At 47.0% G+C, this 22894-nt stretch overlaps 1 protein-coding gene across 3 annotated transcripts in view; it reads left to right on the forward strand.

Annotated features, from left to right (window-relative positions):
- UBE4B (ubiquitination factor E4B) overlaps positions 1 to 22894 on the forward strand; it is a 114839-nt gene that overhangs the window by 31068 nt on the left and 60877 nt on the right. For all 3 annotated transcript variants that reach the window (XM_047791709.1, XM_047791707.1, XM_047791708.1), the window contains exons 2-3: positions 5653 to 5839; positions 19979 to 20114. In XM_047791709.1, the coding sequence (XP_047647665.1) occupies positions 5653 to 5839; positions 19979 to 20114 (323 nt within the window). The remainder of the gene's footprint in view (positions 1 to 5652; positions 5840 to 19978; positions 20115 to 22894) is intronic.

Below are 22894 nucleotides of genomic sequence, written 5' to 3' on the forward strand. Positions count from 1 at the left end.
AAGTCTCTGCTTCCTGTCTCCGCTTCTTTCCTTCCTATCCTTTCTTGGACCCACTCTAGTCACATTTTCACCTGCCACGTTCGATTGATCCGCACAGCCCTTGACCAGGTCCTCAACCACACCTCGGGGCCAGAGCAGCCATCCCTTTTCCTTGAAGTGCTGATTGGTTTCGAGGAAGCCAGTCTCGAGAGCTCGCCCTGGAGGCCTCTCGCCACCACTTCCTCAGTCTCCTTTATTGGTCTGAGCTCCTTTCCCCAACCTTGCTGGGTGCCGTGTTGCCGGGCTTCATCCCAGGGGTCTGATCTCGTCGGCTGTGCCTGCTCTGCCTCGTGTCTTCCTGTGCCCTCCAGAAGCTGGCAGCTCTCACACTGTCGTCCTCACCAGCCCGCTGTCCCACGCCACCTGCGTATTTAGTAATCCTGTGTCTCCAAGAATGTTTTCTCTCTGCTCGCCTCCTTCTTCTTACTGTCTTCACCTCTGACACCCATCCGATAAACTGCTTGGGCCCAGGGCTTTGGCGTCCTCCTTGCCCCTTCTGGATTTATCCTGCCCATCACCCAGATTTCAAATAGGTTCATATTTTTTCCAGAAATGGTTTGTGCGCTCTTTAATAATACTCTGAACAGTGCGTACCTCGCCGCTTCTCCCATCCTTCCTTGTGTATAATCTGTCAGCACATCCTGTGAGCTTGAACTCTCTTCTCAAAATGTAGCCCAAACTGACCACTGGCCACCCCCCAGCCTCGTCCTGGTTACCTCCCACCTTCCTGTAGGTGGTGGCAGTAGCATCCAGAGTTGTCTCGCTGCCTCCTTTCTTTCTCCTCTACCGTTGATTCTCCACAGCATCAAAATAATGATTTACAGTGTAGGTCAAATCCGGTTACTGTTCTGATCCAAACCCCCTGGTGGCTTCCCAGTCCTTTGACAGTGGCCCTCAAAGCCCCTTGTTATCTCTGATCTCGCTCCTGCCGTTTCCCCCCTTGCTCGCTCTGCTCCGGCCACACTGTCCTCACTGACCTTGAGCCGGCAGGCCGGTCCCGCCCCACTCCCCCGAGACCCGCGGAGCTTGCTGTCTTTTTTGCCTCAGGAGTTTTCAGATGCCCCCTTGACCAGAGGGCTTTTCAACCCACCTCAAGTAAACACAGCAGCGCCCTCTCCCCCCGCGTGCCCTCCCCCACTCCCCTACTTTATTGTCCTCGCTCCCGGCCCCCTGGCGTCACGTTTGTTCACGTGGCCTCATCCTCTCGGCCACTGCGAGGATCCCACTGCGAGGATCGGAGCCCCAGGAGCACAGGCCGTGTGTCCTTAACGGTGGCCCTTGATGACTGCTGCTGATGAATGAAGAGGAGTCCCTATCAGAAGTCAGACCCGCCGCCTGGGCTCCAAATGTTCCATTAAACTTGCTCATCGTGGCCTCAGCGCTCCCTCAGCTCTGTCTGTGAACTGCGCCCTCGTTCTGTAGGTACTGGGCAGTTATGTGGCAGGTGCTGAGCCCGATGCTGGGGATACCAGGTTAGGGGCTTCTGTTCCGCTAGGGAAACAGCGTGAAGACAGCGAGTCAGTAGATCAGCTATTTATAGACTGTGATGCACGCTGCAAGGCTGTGGCTGGAGCTCTCATGTCAAGCACGTGGGCTATGCAGGGCCCTGTAGATCCGACGGTCAAGGGAGTCCTTCAGGAAGTGATATTCCAGCTGAGAATGGAAGGATGATCAAGAACCAGCCGTGCCAAGAATGAGGGCAAGGGCTCCAAGGCCAAAGGAATGGCAAGAGACCAGAGGCAAGACAGAGCTAAGACGTTCTAGGAACTGTCAGAGGGCCGGAGTGGCTGCCACCTGGCGTGGGACCCTTCGACCCGGGAGAGGCAGCCATGGCTCTGTACAACCTGGCAAGGGTTCCAGTTTTTTTCCAGGTGCAGTAGGTAGCCACTGATGGGTTTATGGAAGCCCGGGACAGTGATTTATATTTTTAGAGAATTACTGTGATTGCTGTTTTGAGAACGGGTCGTAGAGGAAGCTGTGATGATGCTGTATTTATTTATTTAAGTTTATTGAAGTATTGTTGATGGGAGTTCTTCTGTGCCTCAGCAGGTTAAGAATCCGGTGTCACTGTAGTGGCTCAGGTCCGTGCTGTGTCACATGTTTGATCCTTGGTCTAGAAACTTCCACATGCCATGGGCACAGCCAAAAAAAAAGTATAGTTGATTTACAGCGTTGTGTTAATTTCTGCTGTACAGCCACGTGACTCGTGTGTGAGTTGTGTGTGTATTCTTTTTCATGTTCTTTTCCGTTGTGGTTTGTCACAGGACGTGGAATGCAGTCCCCTGTGCTGTATGGTAGGACCTTGTTGTTTGTCCACCGTGTATCTAATAGTTTACCTCTGCTAACCCTTAACCCACTGAGCGAGGCCGGGGATTGAACCCAGGTCCTCATGGTTCCTAGTTGGGTTCGTTAACCGCTGAGCCATGAAGGGAACTCCCAGGACCATTTTATTTATACATTTATCTATTGATAGACCTTTTGGCTCTTGGAAATAATGCTCCTGTGAACATGGGTAAAAAAAATAGCTATTCGCGTCCCCGCTTTGAGTTCTTTTGGGTATAATGTACTTAGGAGTCGAATGACCGGATCGTGTGATAATCTATTTTTAGTTTTTTGAGGAACTGCCACTCCGTTTTCCATAGTGGCTGCACCATTTGACATTCCCACTATCAGTCTGCAGTTTCTCCACACCCTTGCTAAAAGGTGTAATTTGGGAGGATTTTCTTTTTCTTTAATGGTAGCCATCCTTCTGGGTGTGAGGTGTTACCTCATTGTGGTTTTGATGTGCATTTCAGAAATCTAAAGCTTTGAAAATGTTTAAAGAAAGGCATAGGGGCCCCTGCCCTCACTGGGCCCGCGTGGACCCAGGGAGATCCACTTGGAAGCTTTTGCGGAGGTCCTGGCGAGAGGATGGTGGCTCAGGAGGGTGGGGGCAGAGGAGTTGGGAAGGTGGCCGCGGGTGGAAGGAACAGGGCTTGGTGGTGAATTGCCTGTGTTTGAGGAGACAAAGCAGGAAAGCTGTGACACAGAGCCCGGGTCCCTGCCCTGCTCATGGGGCTGGGGACCCACTGGGCGTGGGAGCTTCCAGTACGCCTCGCCTGCTCTCCACCCCAGTGAAGTGTAGTTGAGAGAACTGCTTCGGTAGCTTCTCTGAGGGAATTTTCATCCCAGGACCAATCTCCCGGGAGGGTTGGCGACGGCAGTCACTTGTCCCTTCCCTGTTGGGGTGGCTCAGCGAGCCCCGCGCCCCTGTGCAGACCAGGCCCTGAGCTGGACTTCAGGGAGTTGAAGGCGAGGGAGGGAGACGCAGCGTGGGGCCGTGGTTCTCAAAGGTGTGGGTCCCAGGCCTCCGTTGCACACTCAGCAAACGCCGTGACTCCCGGAGAGCTTTGGTTTTTAGGTGGGTGCCGTCCGTTGATAGTTACCGTGATAGGAACACTGGGAAGCTTAGGAAGATAGTTATTCTTTAAAAAATAATAAAAGCCATTGTATGTTAATATTGACGTGTTTTTAATGAAAACAACTACATTTTCCAGCACAAACAAATTTAGGGAGTGACATGGTTCTCGCTTTTGTAAATCTTCTCAATGTCTAACGTAATAGAAGACAGCTGGATTCTCGTAGTAACTTCTGTATTTAATTTGCTGCAATACCGCTTATCACGGAGCCTCAGAAAAATGCCACTGAACATCTGTGAGAGAATGAGCAGGACGAAGGCAGATGTCCTTGTGTTGTTATAAACATAGTTTGGGCCTCACAGCCCCTCTGAGGGGGTCTTGGAGACCCTCAGATATGCCTGAACGGTGGTTTATGGTAAGAGCACAGACACCAGAGCCAGGCTGCCCGAGTTCGCCTTCCAGCTCTGCCACTCACCCGGAAGGCGAGATACGAGCCTCTGTGCCTCAGTTAGTGCTTATATAAAAGGGATGTCGTGTAAGTGCCTGCCTCAATGGGTGACGACGAGGATCCGCTAAGGTAGAAGATAGTGTTAAGCGCTCAGAACGGTGCTGGGCAAAGTGCTAGAAGAAGCGCTTCGTCCGCGTTTATTTATCTTGGGGGCCATGCCATGGCATGTGGAAGTTCCGGGGCCAGAGATCAAACCTGAACCACAGCAGCAACCTGAGCCTCTGCAGTGGCAACACCGGGTCCTTCACCCACTGAGCCACCAGGGAATTCCTACATCCTATTAAATAAATTCGGAGTTCCTACTGTGTCGCAACGGGATTGGCAGCGTCTCTGCAGCACCAGAACACAGGTTCCGTCCCCAGCCTGGCACAGGGGCTTAAAGGATCCAGCATTACCACAGCTGCTGCGTAGGTCACAGTGGTGGCTTGGATTTAATCCTTGGCCCGGGAATTCCATATGTTGCAGGTTGGCCAAAAAAGAGAATGAGTGAATGAATGAATGGTTAAGACCTAATTCTTTCCCTCAAGGAATTTAATCTGGTTAAGGAGATGGATGAACAACCAAACAACTTCAGGATTTTGTATAAATTCATTGGTAGATGTGTTTATAACAGGGGCACCAGAAGGGCCTCTGAACTTTGGGGTAAAGAATCAGGATGTTCTTGTCTAAACAGCAGAAAGAGCTGATTTCCAACGATGGTAGAATGACAGACAGATTCTTAGTTCAGACAAGGTCCAGCCCAGTTAGCATCTTCCTCTGCCTTATTCATCATGGAAAGAGTGTTCGCAGCTTCCCATGAGTTGGTTTGCTTCTTTGATGCCTACTTAATAGCCAAAGGCCTTATGCTTGTTGTTACCCCACTGCCTGGGCAGACAGGTGCTCAGTGAGAGTTTATTGCCTGCCAGTCAATTAGTCACTATCAAAATGCGGGGAAAGCATTTCTGGGGTCCCCTGGGATTTTGTGATGACTTGACAACTCTGGGATGTAATTATAAAGAAGTTATAGATTATATTTTTATTGAAATTAAGAAAAACCTATAAATTTGTTCTTGAAAGTGACCGTAACATTTTGTGTCTTAGTATACTTTTATTTTCTCTAATTGTTTTAGTGATTTATCTTGAATATTTATTTTCAGTCCCACCTGGGTAAAAGGACCAAGTTTATGTAGTTTTAGTACAATAACGACATTCTTTAGCGTGTTTAAAAAGTGTAGCATGCTGATTGTAAATTCACAGTGTCATTCAAGAAGTTTTGATAAGTAGAGGTGGTAAAATGATTAAGATGCAGTTTTTAAAAAGTGAGGTGGTAACTTATGAAAACACTGGTCCATACAAGTTCCCCTGGTGGCACAGCTGATTAAGGATCCAGTGTTGTCACTGCAGTGACTTGGGTCGCTGCTGTGGCCTGGGTTTGGTCCCTGGCCCCAGAACTTCTGCATGCTGTGGGTGTGCTCCGCCCTCCCCCCCCCCCTGCAAAATACTGGCACTAAGAGTTAGTACTTGGCACGAATGAGTACTTTTACCCTGGTGATCTAGTGGTTGGGATTCGGTGCTCTTGAATGCGTGCTTTTTCCCCAGGCCCATTAGTTGTGAAGCCCTCGAGTGGTTATTGATCATGTGGTTATTTGTGGGTGGACTTGTGTGTGGTTATTTGTGGGTGGACTTGTGTTTCTGCTGTTGAATGCCCTTTGCCCCCTCCTCTTGTAGATCCGCCGGAGGCGCCTTGCACGACTCGCTGGTGGACAGACCTCCCAGCCAACCACCCCGCTCACCTCGCCCCAGAGGGAGAACCCTCCGGGGCCTCCTATAGCAGCGTCCGCCCCAGGCCCCTCCCAGAGCCTCGGTCTCAACGTGCACAGCATGACCCCAGCTACCTCCCCCATAGGTGCATCAGGTAAGCCTTACCTTTGGACCTGGGACACAGTTCCAGTGCCAGTCCCAGCTCTTGATTAAGCTTGTAGATGTGACCTTTCCACAATAGGATAAAATGAACAACAGCTTTCAAAAATCCTGCAAGCAGTAGTTTAAAGATTTAAGATCGTGGCTTTCTCTCATGGCTCAGCAGGTTAAAGATCTGGCATTGTTGGCTCTCGGCAATCCCTGGCCTGGGAACTTGCACATGCTGTGGGTGTGGCCAAAAAAAAAAAAAAAAAGCTTAAGATCCTTGTAGTATGCTTTGTTAATGTCTATTCATTTCAGTAGTGATCTGTTAAAACTAACTTCTCCTTTCTATAACGTCCATCCTTTTTTTTTCAAACAGGATCGGGTTTTATCTCTGATGGCAAGGAGATGGAGACCAGATTTGGTTCTGCTGATTTTATTCGTTTGGTTGATGCTCCTCTTTTAAGGGAAACTAATCTGAAAATGCAGGATTGAAATTACTATCAGAATAAGAAGCCTCTGATGACAGATTTCCTTGTCTTCACTCTATGTTTCTATGGAACAAACGCTTTCTCTGAATTTTCATGGTGTAAAAAGTTCACCTGATGTTGTGTTTGCTCATTATCTCCTTGACCTGTTGTTTAACTCTTGTAAAGGTTTATCTCCTTGTAATTAATGAGCTTGTGGTTGATATCCAGGACTGTGTGTGTCAGAAACACTGATGCTGACTCGAACAGTGTTTTTGAAAATAGCTGTCTTTTCTTGTAGTGAACGTTTGTATCCAACATAATCATTACCATTCTAATTATTACAATAATTAAGATTCTAATCAGGAAAACGCCGGTGCTAAGCACCCTGCGTGGACCGTCACGTTATCTAATAATGAAACACATGATTGTCAGTTCCGCAGCCACCTAGCACACCCTCCCTCAGTCCCCTCCAAGGCATCTCTCTTCTTGATCCAGGATAACTTGTCGATGTAAAGTATTTGCAGAGTTTCTGTGACCGTAACTCTCATTAGGCATTGTTGCGGGCTCCTCTCCAAGTAAATATAAACGCTTCGGCATAAATGTGTTGATGATAAAAGTGAGCGAGGTTCAGGCCAGAGCATCAGCCAGTCATAAACAACGCCTGTGCCTGGAGTTCTTCCCGGTACCCCTGCTTGGAGAGGCGGCGGAGAGGGGAGGGCTCAGGATTCCAGTTGCGTTTCCTCCTTTCCTTGGAAACTGCTGCCAGCCGTGCTGCTGGTCTCGCTGTGACCAGACCCCACCTGCTATGCTGGAAAGTGTCCTGGGAAGAGCTCGTGGGACAGGAGGAGACTAAAATCTCACTGTAAACGCAGAGCTTGGGCAGGAGAAGCTGGAACTCTTTGCTTGCTGCTGGCAAGCTCCTCACTACTCGGAGCCACAGCACATTGTCTGGGGCCACCAGGAGCATCTCAGCATCCCCCACCCCACTTAGGTCAGCCACCAAGTCTCCTATGTCCTCATCCCTCATCTCCGGCTGTTACATGGCTTGTACACCCACCTTCCCGCCTCCCCCTCAACCTCCCCCCTCCCCCGCCCCCGTTCTGAAATCCTCCTGCTCCGGGAATCTGTGCTTTTCCTCTGTTGCTTTCTCATTTCTTCTTCTAGATCATGCTTCCTCCACCCTAAAACCACCTCGGTTTGAACCTGGTGTCCTCCGCCCGTGTCCCCCTCCCTCCCTTGTTGTGGCGGTCCTCTGACCTGCTCAGCGATCTGCTCAGCCACAGCACGCGCTCGTCCACCATCTCCCCCCAGCACCATTTCTGTCCTAATTCGTGATGATTTCCGTAGCCACGTCAGGGACCCTCTAGCGCTCTGACCTCCCCGTGTCCTGACCTCCTCTTTCTAACCTCAGCCGGCAGCTTTCTGGCTCACCCCTCTGGGCCCAAATCCTGTGGGTTTCCTGAGGGCTGCCAGCCACTGGCCCATCACCTGTTCGCTTTCCTCGTTTTTCCTTCCCCTCGCGCCCTCGCCTCCCTCCTCGCCCTGTCGAAATTCCAGAATCGGTCCCTTTCGCCCCTCTCTCTTGCCTTGCCCTCACCGAGTCTTGCTCCCTTGGTTAAACTGTGACCCTCGTTTTAAATCCCATTCCCCGCCTGTTCTAGGTCTCTTGCTGTGGAATAAGGCTAGAGAAAAACCATCCTAGCTGTCTCATTTCAGACTCATGATCACAAACTCAAGTGGACCCTTCCTGCCGGCAGGTAATGGTACCGTGTTTCCCGGTTGGCTCTCCCTCTGTCTGTGTCTGTCTGTCTCATGCCGTCTCCTCCAGCCTATGACACTCGTTCTCCCCATGCGCTCTCAGCTGGGGGCCTGCCTTCCCATGTCATGGAGGGAACAGATACAGGTAGAAGTCCACTCACCTCCCAAGGCTCTTGTCCTGCGTCCACCTGCCTCCCTGTGTGTGTGGCACTGCCCCTCCTGAAGTCTGTTCCCCGGGTCCCGTCTCCTGTCCCCGACCCAGAGCCATCGCTCCGGCCCTTCCCGTTTCTCTCCAGCTTCATCTGGTTCTCCTCCGTCTCAGGTGGAACTCTTTTCTTTTTTGGAACAGCCATCGAATCTGCTGTCCTTCTCCCATCGCAGGAGTAAATAAAAAGGAACCCTCTTGATTCCATTTCCCCTGCCGGCTCCCGCCCCACATCTCTGCACCCCTTCTGGCGTCAGTCTCCTCCTTCTGGCCTTGGACCCTCTGCCGAGTTGAACCCTGTCAGGGGAGGCCTCCCTTGGGCGGCTCTGAGTCACCGTCTGATCTAACCTGTTAGCTCCGTTGGCCGTGGCTCCAGCCTTCTTCTCCTCGAAGCACTTTCTCCTTGTGGCTCCAGCGCAGCGCGCTCTGACTTCCGCCCCGGCTGCATCTGTTCCTTCCTAGTTCTTTGGATGAGTCTTTTTCATTTCCCTGGCTTCTCATTGTCGGGGTTCCAGACCTCAGTATTTAACCTCTTGTCCTCTCCATCTGTGTTTATTCTCTGATTGGTTTTATCCGGCTTCCTGGGTTTCATTACCCTCTCTAATCCGACGATTGCTAAATTTGTCTCCAGCTCAGATCTCTTCCTTGAACACCAGGCTCACACACCGTGTGTGACACAACTGACAGCTGAGCTCCTCATATTTCCTTACATCGTATCTTTTCCCAGGACCCATCTCAGTACATGATAACTTTTTTTTTTTTTTTCTGCTTACTTAAGCCGAAAAGATTCCTTCGTCTTTGTACTTCATTTTCTAGACTGGGGGTCAGTAAACTCTTCCTATAAAGGGCCAGCTAATAAGTATTTTTGGCTCTGCAGTCTGTACCGGGTCTGTGATAAAAATTCTTTTCTGCCCCTGTGTCACGAAAGCAGCCATAAACAACATGTGAGCTGTGTTCCAGTAAAACTTTATTTACTTATTTACAAAAGTAGGTAAATGTGGCCTGTGGACCCTAGCTGGCTGACCCTTCCTTGAGGTCCACCAGCCAGATTCTCACTCCTTCTCATCTCACCACCTCTGCTGCTGCGGCTCAGGCCTGGGGCGCTGGCATGTCAGGCCTGGATTACTGGGGTGGCCTCCACCCTCGTCTCTTCACGCCTGCCCTTCTTCTCCTCAGCCTGTTCTCAGCGTAGATGCAGCCCGGCTCCCTCTGAAGTATGAGTCCAGCCTTGTCTAACAGCAGCGTTATCTCATCCAGCAAGGCAGCAGCGGTCACAAACTAACAGAACACCTGGACAGCTCTGAATGGTTAGTTCTCGGAGCTCCCCAGGGGCCTCGTGCTGAAGGATCTGGTGGTGTCACTGCTGTGGCACAGGTTTGATCCCTGGCCTGGGAACTCCCGCATGCCGTGGGTGTGGCCTAAAAAAAGGAAAAAAAAATCAGTATTTCGGTCTTGGCAGTGCAACGCTATGCTGTTCCGCTGTGACTGTGTTTCTTGTGGAGTCATCGTTCTTCAAACCACAAAGAGGTCGATATTATTAGCCGGGCTCTTGGAAGGTGGGCTAAATAGATTTTCATGAATTTTATTAAATAAGTAGGTTTAAACAAAACGAAAGACAGGTCACATCATTTGCTGTTGGCTCCCTGCCTCACTCAGCACAGAGGCCTGTCTTGACCTGGGGCTGCCTGTGACCTGGCCCTGCCCTCCTCTCACGGCTTTTCTTGCTCCCTCTGCTCCAGCCGTACTGGCTTCCCTGTTATTTCTGGAACATTCCAGGCACGATACCTGTTGGGAGCCTTTATATTTGTTGTTTCTTGGCCTGGAATGTTTGTACCCTAAAATCCACATGGCTTTTTCATTCAACTCTTGAGATGTTTGTGTTTTCTCAATAAGACCTTCTTTGGGCACTTTGTCTAAAGTGCAGCTCTGTCAGAGGCAGCTAACTCTCCTTCCAGCTCTTAGCCTCAGCTGACGTAGCCTGTATATTACTGTGTTCCCTGCGTTCTCTGCTTCCTCTGCTAGAGTGTAAGCGCCACGGGGCAGGGACTGTGTCTGTTTTGTTCCTTGACAGTGCCTGGCACGTGGTAGGCACCACATAAAAGGCCCATTAAATTAATAAATGAATCATAAGAGCAAATGACCAGAACAGTGGAGGCATGTATCGTCTAAACAAAAGAAATCTCAGGAGGAGGTGATAGCTTTCCATTAAAAACGTGCAAAAAGTTGTCATGAGGCAGGTGATGGCTTGTGCCTGCTCCCTGTGGTCCTAGACGCTAAACAGAGGCCCAGTGAGAAGATTTACGATCTACTGAACTTCAGTGAACGGGGCTTCTGTTCGAGAATGAAGTCTTTCTAACAGAGACAGACACTGGTTGGGCTGCCATGGGTAAGGAGCTGCTCATCCGGGGGTCGCCCATCACCAACCCTGCAGCCTTCTGGTTGAGGTGCTCAGTTGCCAGGAACTAAAGCAAGGGTGGGGACACTGCAGTGAGCCTCCAAGCTGCTTCTCTCACCTCGTCCCAGCTTCTTGCAGTGCCATCTGCCTCTGTATTACTTTCCTGGAGCTACTGTACAAAGGATCATTCTGCTTTTTGTTTTTTGTTTTTTAGCTTTTTAGGGCTGAATCCTCAGCATATGGAAGCTCCCAGGCTAGGGGTCCAAGTGGAGCTACACCACAACCTCAGCAACGCCAGATCTGAGCCACGTCTGTGACCTACATCACAGCTCATGGCAACACCGGATCCATAACCCACTGAGCGAGGCCGGGGATCGAACCTGCAACCTCATGGTTCCTAGTTGGATTCATTTCCACTTCGCCACAACAGGAACTCCGAAGCTTCCCTCTTTTTATAAGGATACCAGTTCCTGGATTTGGGACCACCCTAATCCAGGATGACCTCATCTTTTTTTTTTGTTGTTGTTGTTGTTGTTGTTGCTATTTCTTGGGCCGCTCCCTCGGCATACGGAGGTTCCCAGGCTAGGGGTCTAATCGGAGCTGCAGCCACCGGCCTACGCCAGAGCCACAGCAACACGGGATCCAAGCCGCGTCTGCAACCTACACCACGGCTCACGGCAACACCGGATCGTTAACCCACTGAGCAAGGGCAGGGACTGAACCCGCAACCTCATGGTTCCTAGTCGGATTCGTTAACCACTGCGCCACGACGGGAACTCCAGACCTCATCTTAATTTGATTAAATCTGCAAGGATCCTACTCCCCAGGAGGAATCTCATTTATGTACGACGGGAGCTCCTGCATGTCTTAAAACTTTATAAATATGGGTAATATTTTTCCTACAGGTGATTGCCGTTTTTGCACAGTCATCCTTATCACGTTGCTTTTGCCTTTCCGTTCAGCCAGCGTTTACTTAGGGCTGCTGCAGTTCAGACACAGTGCTGGGTCATGGAGGCACAAAGGGGAGTGAGGCTGTTTCTCTCCTGGAAGAGCTTGTAGTCCAGCAGCAGAGAAAGTGTTCTTTTGCTTCCTTTTAAAAGTCTGTGCTTATTAAACTCCTGGGACCACAGACTGGCTTTTCTTCGTTCTTTCCCTCATCTTTAGATCATTTCGTGATGGCCCAGTCCTGAGAAATTCTTGCCCTTCTTGGATGGTTTTTGTTTTACGGTCTTGTTTGGACTCTTGCTTATCTTCCCTCTCTTCCTTTTGATGTCTGCCCGTTGGACATCTTGAACGTATCCAGTAAAGCCTTACCCTTCCTGTAAGGCTGACGTGACCTCTCCAAAGATGGGGTCATTCTTGCTCAAGAGCGCCCCGGTGAATCCTTTATCAGCCAGCTTCATCTGGACAGAATTATTAGGTCTAGTGCAACACGTTCTCTCGCCGCCTTTTCTGCCTCTAGAACTGGCTTCTTCACTGCTGTCATTCCATTTCCTTTGGCAATCTGGGGATGCCTTTGAGTGGCTTCTCAAATATTTTTAAATGCCTAGCATTAAAACATAAAGCATTACAAAGGAAACCAATTATATTAAAATATAGTTATCAAAATATTTTGAAAGCTTGTGGTAGAGTAGTTTATGTGCTTTTTTATTAAACACTTTGAAAGATCTAGCAGCTAGCCAAATAGCTACTGTGATTTTGACCCCCTGAGTTCTGTGGTAAAGAACCTCTCTTGGAGTTCCTGATGTGGCTCAGTGGGTTTAAAACCCAACTTGGTAGGGAGTTGCTATTGTGGCGCAATGGAAACATTCCGACTAGTATCCATGAGGGTGCGGGTTCGATCCCTGGCCTCGCTCAGTGGGTTCAGGATTCGGCATTGCCATGAGCTGTGGTGTAGGTCACAAACTTGGCTTGGATCCTGCCTTGCTGTGGCTGTGGCATAGGCCGGCAGCTGCAGCTCCGATTCCACCCCTAGCCTTGGAATTTCCATGTGATGCAGCCCTAAAAAGCCAAAAAAAAAAAAAAAGACCCAACACGAGGATGTGGGCTCCATCCCTGGCCTTGCTCAGTGGGTTAAGGATCTGGCATTGTCATAAGCTGCAGTGTAGGTTACAGGAGTGACTTGGAATTGCTGTGGCTATGATGTAGGCTGTATCTATCTGTAGCTCCGATTTGACCCTTAGCCTGGGAACTTCCATATGCCACAGGTTAGGCCGTAAAAAGAGAAAGAAAACAAAAAAAGGGAACTTAGGCTCTGGAAGCAGAAATGAACAGCACAGTCTATTTGGGACAAGTTAGGAGCCAAGTGACATATTTGGCTTTTGGGCTAGTTCTGGGGTCTGGGTTCAAAGCACAGATTCCTGGAGTTCCTGTCGTGGCTCAGCGGTTAATGAACCCAACTCACATCCATGAGGACACGGGTTTGATCCCTGGCCTCGCTCAGTGGGTTAAGGATCCAGCGCTGCCGTGAGCTGTGGTGTAGGTCCCAGACACAGCTCAGATCCTGCTTTGCTGTGGCTCTGGCACAGGCCAGCGGCTGTAGCTCCGATTGGACCCCTACCTAGTCTGGGAACTTCCATATGCCCATATCCTTCGGGTGTGGCCCTGAAAAAAAAAGAAAGAACAGTTGCCCAGATGGTATAGCCAATTACCTTATATCCTGTACCCATTTTCCCCTAATGTTAACATCTGGTACATTTATCAAAACAATCCTTGGGGCAGTACCGCTGACCAAACTAAACAGGTCTCCCTAGTCTCCTTTGGTCCGTGACAGTTTTTCAGTTTTTTCTGTGTTTTTCGTGATCTTAACAGTTTTGATGAGTACTTTGTGGCATGTCCCTTAACCTGGCTTTATCCAGTGTTTTTCTCATGGTTAGACTGGGGTTTTGGGTTTCAGGGCAAGACTATCACACAGGTGGCCTGCCCTTCACAGAATATTCCTGGTCATGGTAACTCTTACCCTGTGGTTGAGCCGGTGTTCACTGGGTCTCTCCACTATAAAGTTAGGATGTTTCCCTTTTCCAGGCTCACTTCTTTGGAATTGAGTTCCAAGTCCAGCCCACTCAAGCAGTGGGAATTCAGCTATACCTCCTGGAGGGACCAGTAAGCACATATATTTTGAATTCTTTTATGAGGGGCATTCATCCAGTTTTTTTTTACTTAATCCTTTCTGACGTCAGTATGAACTCATGTATATTTATTTTATACTTTGAGTTATAATCCATGTTACTGTATCATTTATTTATACAGTTTTTTTAAAATATAGGAATTCTCTTGTGGCTCAGTAGGTTAAGGATCCAGCATTGTCACCAGAGTGGCTCGGGTCACTGCTGTGGCTCGGGCTCAATCCCTGGCCTATAACTTCTACATGCAATAGGCATGGCCAAAAAGAAACCCCAAAATAAATGAATAAAAGTTTAAAGAATACATGGAGTTCCCGCTGTGGCACAGCAGAAACGAATCCAACTAGTCTTCGTGAGGATTCAGTTTCAATCCCTGGCCTTGCTCAGTGGGTTAAGAATCTGGCATTGCCGTGAGCGGTGGTGTAGTTCACAGATGCAGCTTGGATCCTGCATTGTTGTGGCTGTGGTGTAGGCCAGCGGCCACAGCTCCAGTTCTACTCCTAGCCTTTGCCTTGGGTGCAGCCCTAAAAGGCAAAATAAATGAATGAATGAATGAATGAATGAACGAATAAATAAACCGTTTTGACCACCGGTGGGAGTTCTTTCAGGTTGACCCCTCTGTTGACATACGCCCATCCTTTCACTTTTTTCAGCACTGTCTTTCCGGCACTTGTAAAATGCTCCAGGGTCATCTTGTATTTTCTCAGCTCCAGTCATACAATCAGCTATTTCTCCTACGAGCTGTCATGGTCTTTTGATGCCAGTATATGATTCTTTGCATGAATCACCCTTTTGGTACTAAAGAAAGGAATATTTTAGCTCATAAATATGAAGATCAGAGCAATTTTAAAATTTGAGTTTGTTGGGGTTTTTTTGTCCCAATGTTTTATTTGATTTTTATTTTATTTATTTTTGGCCACACCCATTACATGCGGAATTTCCTGGGCCAGAGATCAAACCCGCACCACAGCTATAACCAGAGCCACAGTAGTAACACTGCCGATCCTTAACCCACCAGATGGCAGGGAACTCCCAATATTTTAGATAGTACTGTTTTTCTTACAGGTTTGAAATTTCTCTTGTTTATTCACAACAACAAACAGTTTCAGCAGGAAACTAGTTGCTGACCAAGTATGTCATTCTGCTTTATTGAGTAGAATATATTCATATAATTAGTGATGGGATGAGGTTTGTATTGGCCAGATAAAATGTACGTGTACTTTGTATTTTTCATGAATGTTAACCCTTTAGCTAAGCTAATTGTCAAGGTCTATGTAAAACACTTTAAAATTTTGATTGGTGGGAGAATCAATGATTCCTTTTATAGCACTTATATCTTTTACTTATTTGTTTATTTATTTATTTTCCTGCTCCTGTGGCATGTGTAAGCTCTCAGGCCAGGGTTCAAACCTTAGCTACAGTTTTGGCTTGCACTACAGCTGCAGCAGCTATGGTGGATCCTTAACTCTGTGCGCCACAAGGGAACTTCCACTAATACCTTTTCTTTTTGTGGAGTTCCCATTGTGGCACAGCGGAAACGAATCTGACTAGTATCCATGAGGTTGCAGGTTCGATCCCTGGCCTTGCTCAGTGGGTTTAGGATCCAGTGTTGCCATGAGCTGCGATGAAGGTCGCAGACGCGGCTCGGATCTGCCATTGCTGTGGCTGTGGTGTAGGCCGGCGGCTGTAGCTCCAATTTGACCCCTAGCCTGGAAACCTCCATGTGCCGTGGAGGTGGCCCTAAAAAGCAAAATAAATAAGGTTTTCATTTTTGCAATTTTAGAATGTGTAAAACATTTAGCTTTGGTTTGAAATAGCTGTGATTGAAGAACCATTCAGCATTTTGGGGTAGAGGAAATCTCAGCATTTTCTTTGTAGTCAAGAGACCTGTGTTTTAATCTTTGTTCTGTTTATAACTTGCTGAAGGACCTAGGGAAGTTCTTGACTTCATAGATCTCAATATTATTTATCTGCGAAAGAAGATTGAGTGAGATTTAAAGGCACCTCGCCCCCCAGCTTTACTGAGAATTTGAGGCCCATGTTGGCAGTCATTTGGTTTAGTTTATATCCAAAAGTGAGTATCATTCAGGAAATACTACGGTGTTAGGAGGAAGATCTTACAGAAATAAAATCCTTCTCATTTACTTTTCGTAAAAAGATATTCATAATTTACCTTTAACAAACTTTAGAGATAAAAGTTTAGAAAACTGCTATCTTGAAAGTTTGTAATTCATATTTTATGAAGCACACATGGTTTTCTCCATTCTTTGTTACATACACCCTCTTATTTTTATTTATTGTTTTCATTTTATTTAATGTAATTTTGTTTTTTGTTTTTTGTTTTTTTCCTTTTTAGGGCCTCACCTGCAGTATATAGAAGTTCCCAGGCTAGGGGTCAAATCAGAGCCATAGCCACACCAGATCTGAGCCACATCTGTGACGTACACCTCAGCTCACGTCAATGCCAGATCCTTAACCCACTGAGCGAGGCCAGGGATGGAACCCGCAACCTCATGGTTCCTAGTCAGATTCATTTCCACTGGGCCATGATGGGAACTCCTAAAAATTTTTTGAAGTACAGTTGATTTACAATGTTGTGTCGCTTTCTGCTGTACAGCAAAGTGACCCAGTCATACACACACACACACACACACACACACACACACACACACATTCTTTTTCTCATATTATCTTCCATCATGTTTCATCACAAGAGATTGGATATAGTTCCCTTTGTTGTACAGTAGGATGAAGATTTGTTTTTAAATTAATTTGTAGAGATTTACTCATCTTTAAAAAAGGATCAGAGTCCTCATGTCTATGTTTTAATCCTTTAATCTCTAGCAGTCTTCACTGGCGCCCCTGGGGCTGATGGCCAACCTGGTGTCAAAGGCGATGCTGGTCCCCCTGGCCCCGTGGGTACCAGCGGTGCTCCTGGACCCAAAGGTGCTCGTAGAAGTGCTGGTGCTCCTGGTGCTCCTGGTTTCACCACACGCTGTTTAATCTCTGAGGTGGCTGGGAAAATGACGTTAACCAGAGCGGCATTGGCTTACAGCCCTCCCAACGGAAAAGGGACAGCTAGCAGGTGTTTCACTCCATCCCTAGGCAGACCTACGCCCTGTCTCAGCAGGAAGTAGTTCCTGAACGGTCCTCGCCCAGTGTCCCCTTTAAGCACAAAGGAGTAAAACACCTGGAGGGGGAATGATAGGGGTGGAGGAGGCACAGGTAGTTTTAGAAGTCCCAAGAGAGGACCACGGATAACGAGGGACACTTAGGGGACATTGGGAGATCACTTTAAGTAAATAAATTGCTCACAAAAGCCATCAGAATAAGGCAGGCTTGCTTCACTGGTGGAAGTGCGAGAATTACCTCCGGTTGTTGGGCGGGGGGGTGGTGGGATGAGGCCTGCATTCGGATTCGGACCAAGGGCAGGAGTTTGAGGACCGCCCTTCTGCCAATTTGAGTACGCACCTTACGGGAGACTAAGGAGGAGCTGCTACTCGCAGAAGGAAGAGGCGGGCTTTTCTGACCCCCACGCCCCTTGGAGGATCAAACTAGCCCACCGGATCCTGGGGCAGAGCTTCCTTGCCTGCTCGCTCACATCTCTCACAAGTGTCCTATCCTAATAAGTCTATTTCTTGCCTATCAAAAAAAATTTTTTTAATCTCTAGCTTTATGGAGATGAAGACAATCCATCAATCAGTCTGTATTCCTTGAAACTGGTCTCCCTGACGGTGATTTCTCAAGACAGGAGTGGGAGAGGGTGAAGGTAACGAAAGACTCCCCTGTGATGTGTGGAACAAAGTGATACTTTGTGCTGTTGTTTTGATTGGAGTTTAGTTACCGTACTTAATTTATATTGACTCAAAATGAAGTCAAAGTGACCATCAGTCTTTTAACTCTAAGAAAGCTGTAGGGTCCCTTCCAGGTTCTAAATGGTCACACCATCTATATGGAGATTGAGGAACTCTAGTAACACAGTAAATTCTGGGGAGACCCACCCCACTTTATCCGTGTGAAGATCCTATGGAGGATTTAGGGAAAAAACACTGTTTTTTGTTTTTTGTCTACCCTTGCGGCATGCAGAAGTTCCCAGGCCAGGGGCCGAACCTGAGCCACAGCAGCAACAATGCCAGATCCTTAACCACTAGGCCACCAGGGAACTCCAGGAAAAAAATAATTCAGGTGATATCCTTGATGTCTTATAAGAATATTGCAGATATAGTATATTGTACTGTATGCTGTCTTCTGGCACTCTATTACTATAGAATTATTATACATGTAGTATTCTATATAGCATAGTACACTATGCTGTAAGTATAGTTATTTTTATTATTTTTTCTTTTTTATTATAATTGATTTACAATGTTCTGTCAATTTTTGCTGTACAGCAAAATGAGCTGGTTATACATATATATGTGTGCGTGTGTGTGTGTGTGTGTGTGTGTGTACATATACAGTACGCATTGTTTTTCTCACATTATCCTCCGTCATGTGCCATCACAGGTAACTATATATAGCGTCCTGTGCTCTGCAGCAGGATCTCATTGCTTATCCACTCCAAATGAAGTATGGTTTTTTAAACAGCTTTATTGTAGCTATCAGTGGAACTGATTTTTATAAGGTAGAGATTTAAAGCTGCCTAATTGATACCCCTTATTATTTTATTAAAAAAACAGTCAGATCTTTCAGTGTAATAGCTAAAATACTGTTCTCCTAAAGACAATGTTGATGCTGTTATTTATTCCTTCAATAAATACTTACCGAGAACTTATTTTGAATTATCCTTGAATTAGTGGCTGGAAGTTTTACTGTCCTCTACAGGCTTGTTTCAGAATTCTCCCTTTATCAGCTGCTTTTGGTATTTTACTTGAATCTACCATGAGTACTGAAAAAACTGAGTTTTTCTTGGCCTTCATGAGTCCTGCAAAAGTTTTAATAAACGTGTACATGTTAAAACCTGCTGTCAGGAAGGCGTAAATGTTTTTCGTGGTCTTCAGTGAAGAGGGACCTGAAAGGGGGCAGCGCTGGGAGGGCTCAAGTTCCAGCCACGAGGGACTCGTTTCAGCCACAAGTGATAATTCCAGGTGTTTTGTTGAAACATGTGAGTCCTTTTCCTTTCAGCAGCGTAGATATATATATATATATATATTTAGGTTCTTTAAAATGCCTGGATAGCCTCTGGTGTGTGTGAAGGAAGATATAAAGTAATTTTTAAAATTCGGTGAGAACCAAGGTTTGGAAGACAGTGCTATGCACCTGGCTGTGGTTCACTGCACTGTAAGCTCTGTCACAACAAAGATGATATCAAGGGGTTTCTTTGGCCTTTTTTTAGGACCATACCTGTGACATATGAAAGCTCCCGGGCTAGGGGCTGATTCAGGGCTACAGCTGCAAGCCTACGCCACAGCCACAGCAACTCGGGATCCGAGCTGCATCTGCAACCTACACCACAGCTCATGGCAACGCCAGATCCCTAACCCACCGAGCAAGGCCAGGGATCGAACCCGTATCCTCATGGATGCTAATTGGGTTTGTTATGGCTGAGCCACAGTGGGAACTCCCAAGGATTTTTTTTTTCGGTCTTTTTCAGGTTTTTTATTTTCCCCAAATGATCACAAGATAAGATGTTCACTCAATAAATGGATTGATCTGTATTTAAGGACATGGTTTCGACGGATCTATTTGCATGTGTTCAGCATTTTATTATGAAGCTACAGCAAAGTAGGAATTTTGTAGCAAACACTTATACACCCATCCCCTAAAGTCTGCCGTTAACATTTTACTATACTTCTTTATCACGCCTCTCTCCATCTCTGTGTCTCTCTGCCCGTTCATTAATGTATCTTATTTTTGATACATCTCAAAAACCGTCCCAAAGATTTCCAGACTGTCATGGAAACCAACTTGGACTCAGGGACCACAGTTTGAATTCGTGCACGAGAAGGAGACGAGGCAGTTTCAGGTGTCAGGTGTCGCTCTGTTCCCGACTCACATGATGTACGTTGATAAATGATGACCTCTTGCTAACGTTCCAGTGATTTTAATGTGACTTCAGCTTTCAGTGTAACCTTCTGATAGGACTGCCTCAGCTGCCAGCTGTCACGATGGTGTGAATGCCAGTTGTGTGTGTCGACTGTGGCCGTTGCCAGCAGCGTCCGTGTGACCTCGCGTGAGACTCACTCCGTGTCTCTTTGGTTAGGCGTAGCCCATCGAAGCCAGAGCAGTGAAGGAGTCAGTTCTCTCAGCAGCTCGCCCTCCAATAGCCTCGAAACGCAATCTCAGTCTCTCTCACGTTCCCAGAGCATGGATATCGATGGTGTCTCTTGTGAGAAAAGGTAAAGTAAGCCACTTTTCTAGTAAGCTGCTTTGCTGATTTGATGGAAGAGGCAAATTCTGTCCCCTTTAGCCTCTAGTCCAATAGTCTCGAACGCCAGTCCTTCGCAAATGAGAGCTCACTTGATTAAAATGGAAAGGTCTTTGTATTATTCTGAAGTGTTCTTTGCACCTTTTTATGTTTTCGGTGTGGGAATGTCTTTTATGAAATAATGGGTACAGGTGATTTAAAAAATGGTCTTTAAAAATGTCCGTATGAAGTTGCCACGCATATGTCCGCCCCTAAAAAATTTCCTCAACGATCACTGATGGGTGAAATTTTAAAAGTTTGGAAAGGCATACAGGCAGCAAGCCAGATAATTCAGGCTGATTGGGGTGTCCCAGAACAGGGCGTGCCTGTATAGCAGGTGTGCCTTGAGAACTTCTATGTGCCTCGGGTAGGGCTAAAAAGGAGGGAAGAAGAACAAGGGTGAAATAAAGACATTTATAGATTTAAAAAAACAAATAATGGCCTTCCCGTCGTGGCTCAGTGGAAATGAATCCAACTAGTATCCATGAGGATTCGGGTTCTATCCCTGGCCTTGCTCAGGGGGTTAAGGATCCAGCGTTGCCGTGAGCTGTGGTGTAGGTTCACAGATGTGGCTTGGATCCCGTGTTGGTATGGTGTAGGCTTGGCAACTGCAGCCCTGATTTGACTCCTAGCCTGGGAACCTCCGTATATCATGGAAGGCAGCCCTGAAAAACACAAACAAACGAACAAAAGCTCCCTGATGGTCTGCCACCCGAAGATCCCAACTTTTAACAGATGCAGTTTGAGAAGAAGGAGGAAAATGATCTCAAGACTCATGTCTGAGATGCAGGGAGGACAGATGAGTCAAGAAAATAAGTATGTGATAAATCTAAGCACTGATGATAGAAGGCAGTAAGAGCAGTGTGTAAGCTCCCAGAGGGGAGAGAAGTCGGTGATCAGGGCGCTCTCACACGCTGAACTGCAGCAGCAAGTAGGCCGGATGGGAGGCGCCGAGAGCGAGCTCTCAGGTCCCTTGCGTCCTTGGGAGCAGGGAGAAGACACTGGCCAACTTTAGCTTTTGAGTTAAGACTACTTGGTAAGGGACTTCCCTGGTGGCTCAGCAGGTTAAGGAGCCAGCATTGTTGATGCTGTGGTGCGGGTTCTATCCCCGGTCCCGGAACTTGCAAATACTGAGGGCAGTCAAAAAAATAATAATAAATAAAATTAAATAAAAAATGTAAAAATGTTTGATAAAACTTCTAGGGTTACCACTGAAAGACCAGCAGGAGTGTATTTTCAAACCATTAAAGGGAAAAAAAATACACTTTTTTTTTTTTGTCTTTTTAGGGCCACACCCGCAGCATATGGAGATTCCCAGGCTAGGGGGTCAAATTGGAGCTGTAGCTGCCGGCCTACACCACAGCCACAGCAATGCAGGATCCGACCCACCTCTGCACCCTACACCACACACAGCTCACGGCAAGGCCGGATCCTTAACCCACTGAACAAGGCCAGGGATCGAACCTGCATCCTCATGGATACTAGTCAGATTCTGCTGAGCCAGGATGGGAACTCCAGGAAAAAAATAAAGAATGAAGTTGGGGAGGTGATAGGATTGAAGTCAGTTCAAAGAAAGGGAAGAAAGAAACACAAACTTTAACAAAGGGACAAATAGTACAAAATAAGATGGTTACAAGAAATGAAAATATGTCCATAATCACAGTAAATCACGGGGAGAAGGCATAGGTTGGATTAAAAACAAAACAGAACCCAACGTATTCCTGATTATAGAAGGCATACCTGAAACATTAGGTTAGAGAGAGATTGAAAAAAAAGAAAAGGGAGTTTCCATCGTGACATGGCAGAATCTGACTAGGAACCATGAGGTTGCAGGTTTGATCCCTGGCCTCACTCAGGGGGTTAAGGATCCAGTGTTGCTGTGAGCTGTGGTGTAGGTCGCAGTCAAGGCTTGGATCTGGCATTGCTGTGGCTGTGGTATAGGCTGGCAGCTACAGCTCTGATTTGACCCCTAGTCTGGGAACCTCCATATGCTGTGGATGCAGCCCTAAAGAGACAAAAAAGAAGAGAGACAAAAATAAAAATTAAAAAAATTTAAAAACCAATCAAAATTTGGGTATTTTAGAAACAGCATGCCTCAAATATAGGTCAAAGAATTCATGATCGGAATTTGGAAGTATCTAGAACTAAACAATAACATGTATTTCATATCATCACGTGTGTGTTGGCACTTAAGTGGTCCTTAGAGAATATAGTGTTATATAGAATATATTAAAAATGAAAAAAGGACAAATGGAATGTAAAGAGTTATTGGAAATAAAACCCCTTTTCTTAGAATACCTTTCACCTGATGTGTGCGTGGCTATCTTCGCATTTCTGCCCAGATAGCATTTCAGAGAGCGTCTCACCCCATTCAAAAGAGAGAGCCTTGCCCTCTCAATTGCCTTTTTTCTGCTCTTTTTTCCTTTTTCCATAGCATTTATCATTATATCGTATACTTATGTATTTTTTTTTTTTTCCTTTTTAGGGCCACACCTGCAGCATATGGAGGTTCCCAGGTTAGGGGTCCAAACAGAGCTATAGCTGCGGGGCCTACACCACAGCCACAGCAACGCCAGATCTGAGCCGCGTTTGCAACCTACACCACAGCTCATGGCAACGCCAGATCCTTAACCCCCTGGCGAGGCCAGGGATCAAACCTGCAACCTTATGGTTCCTAGTCGGATTTGTTTCCTCTGTGCCCCAGAAACAAAT

Source organism: Phacochoerus africanus, chromosome 8 (genome assembly GCF_016906955.1).
Source record: "Phacochoerus africanus isolate WHEZ1 chromosome 8, ROS_Pafr_v1, whole genome shotgun sequence".
Taxonomy (NCBI): domain Eukaryota; kingdom Metazoa; phylum Chordata; class Mammalia; order Artiodactyla; family Suidae; genus Phacochoerus; species Phacochoerus africanus.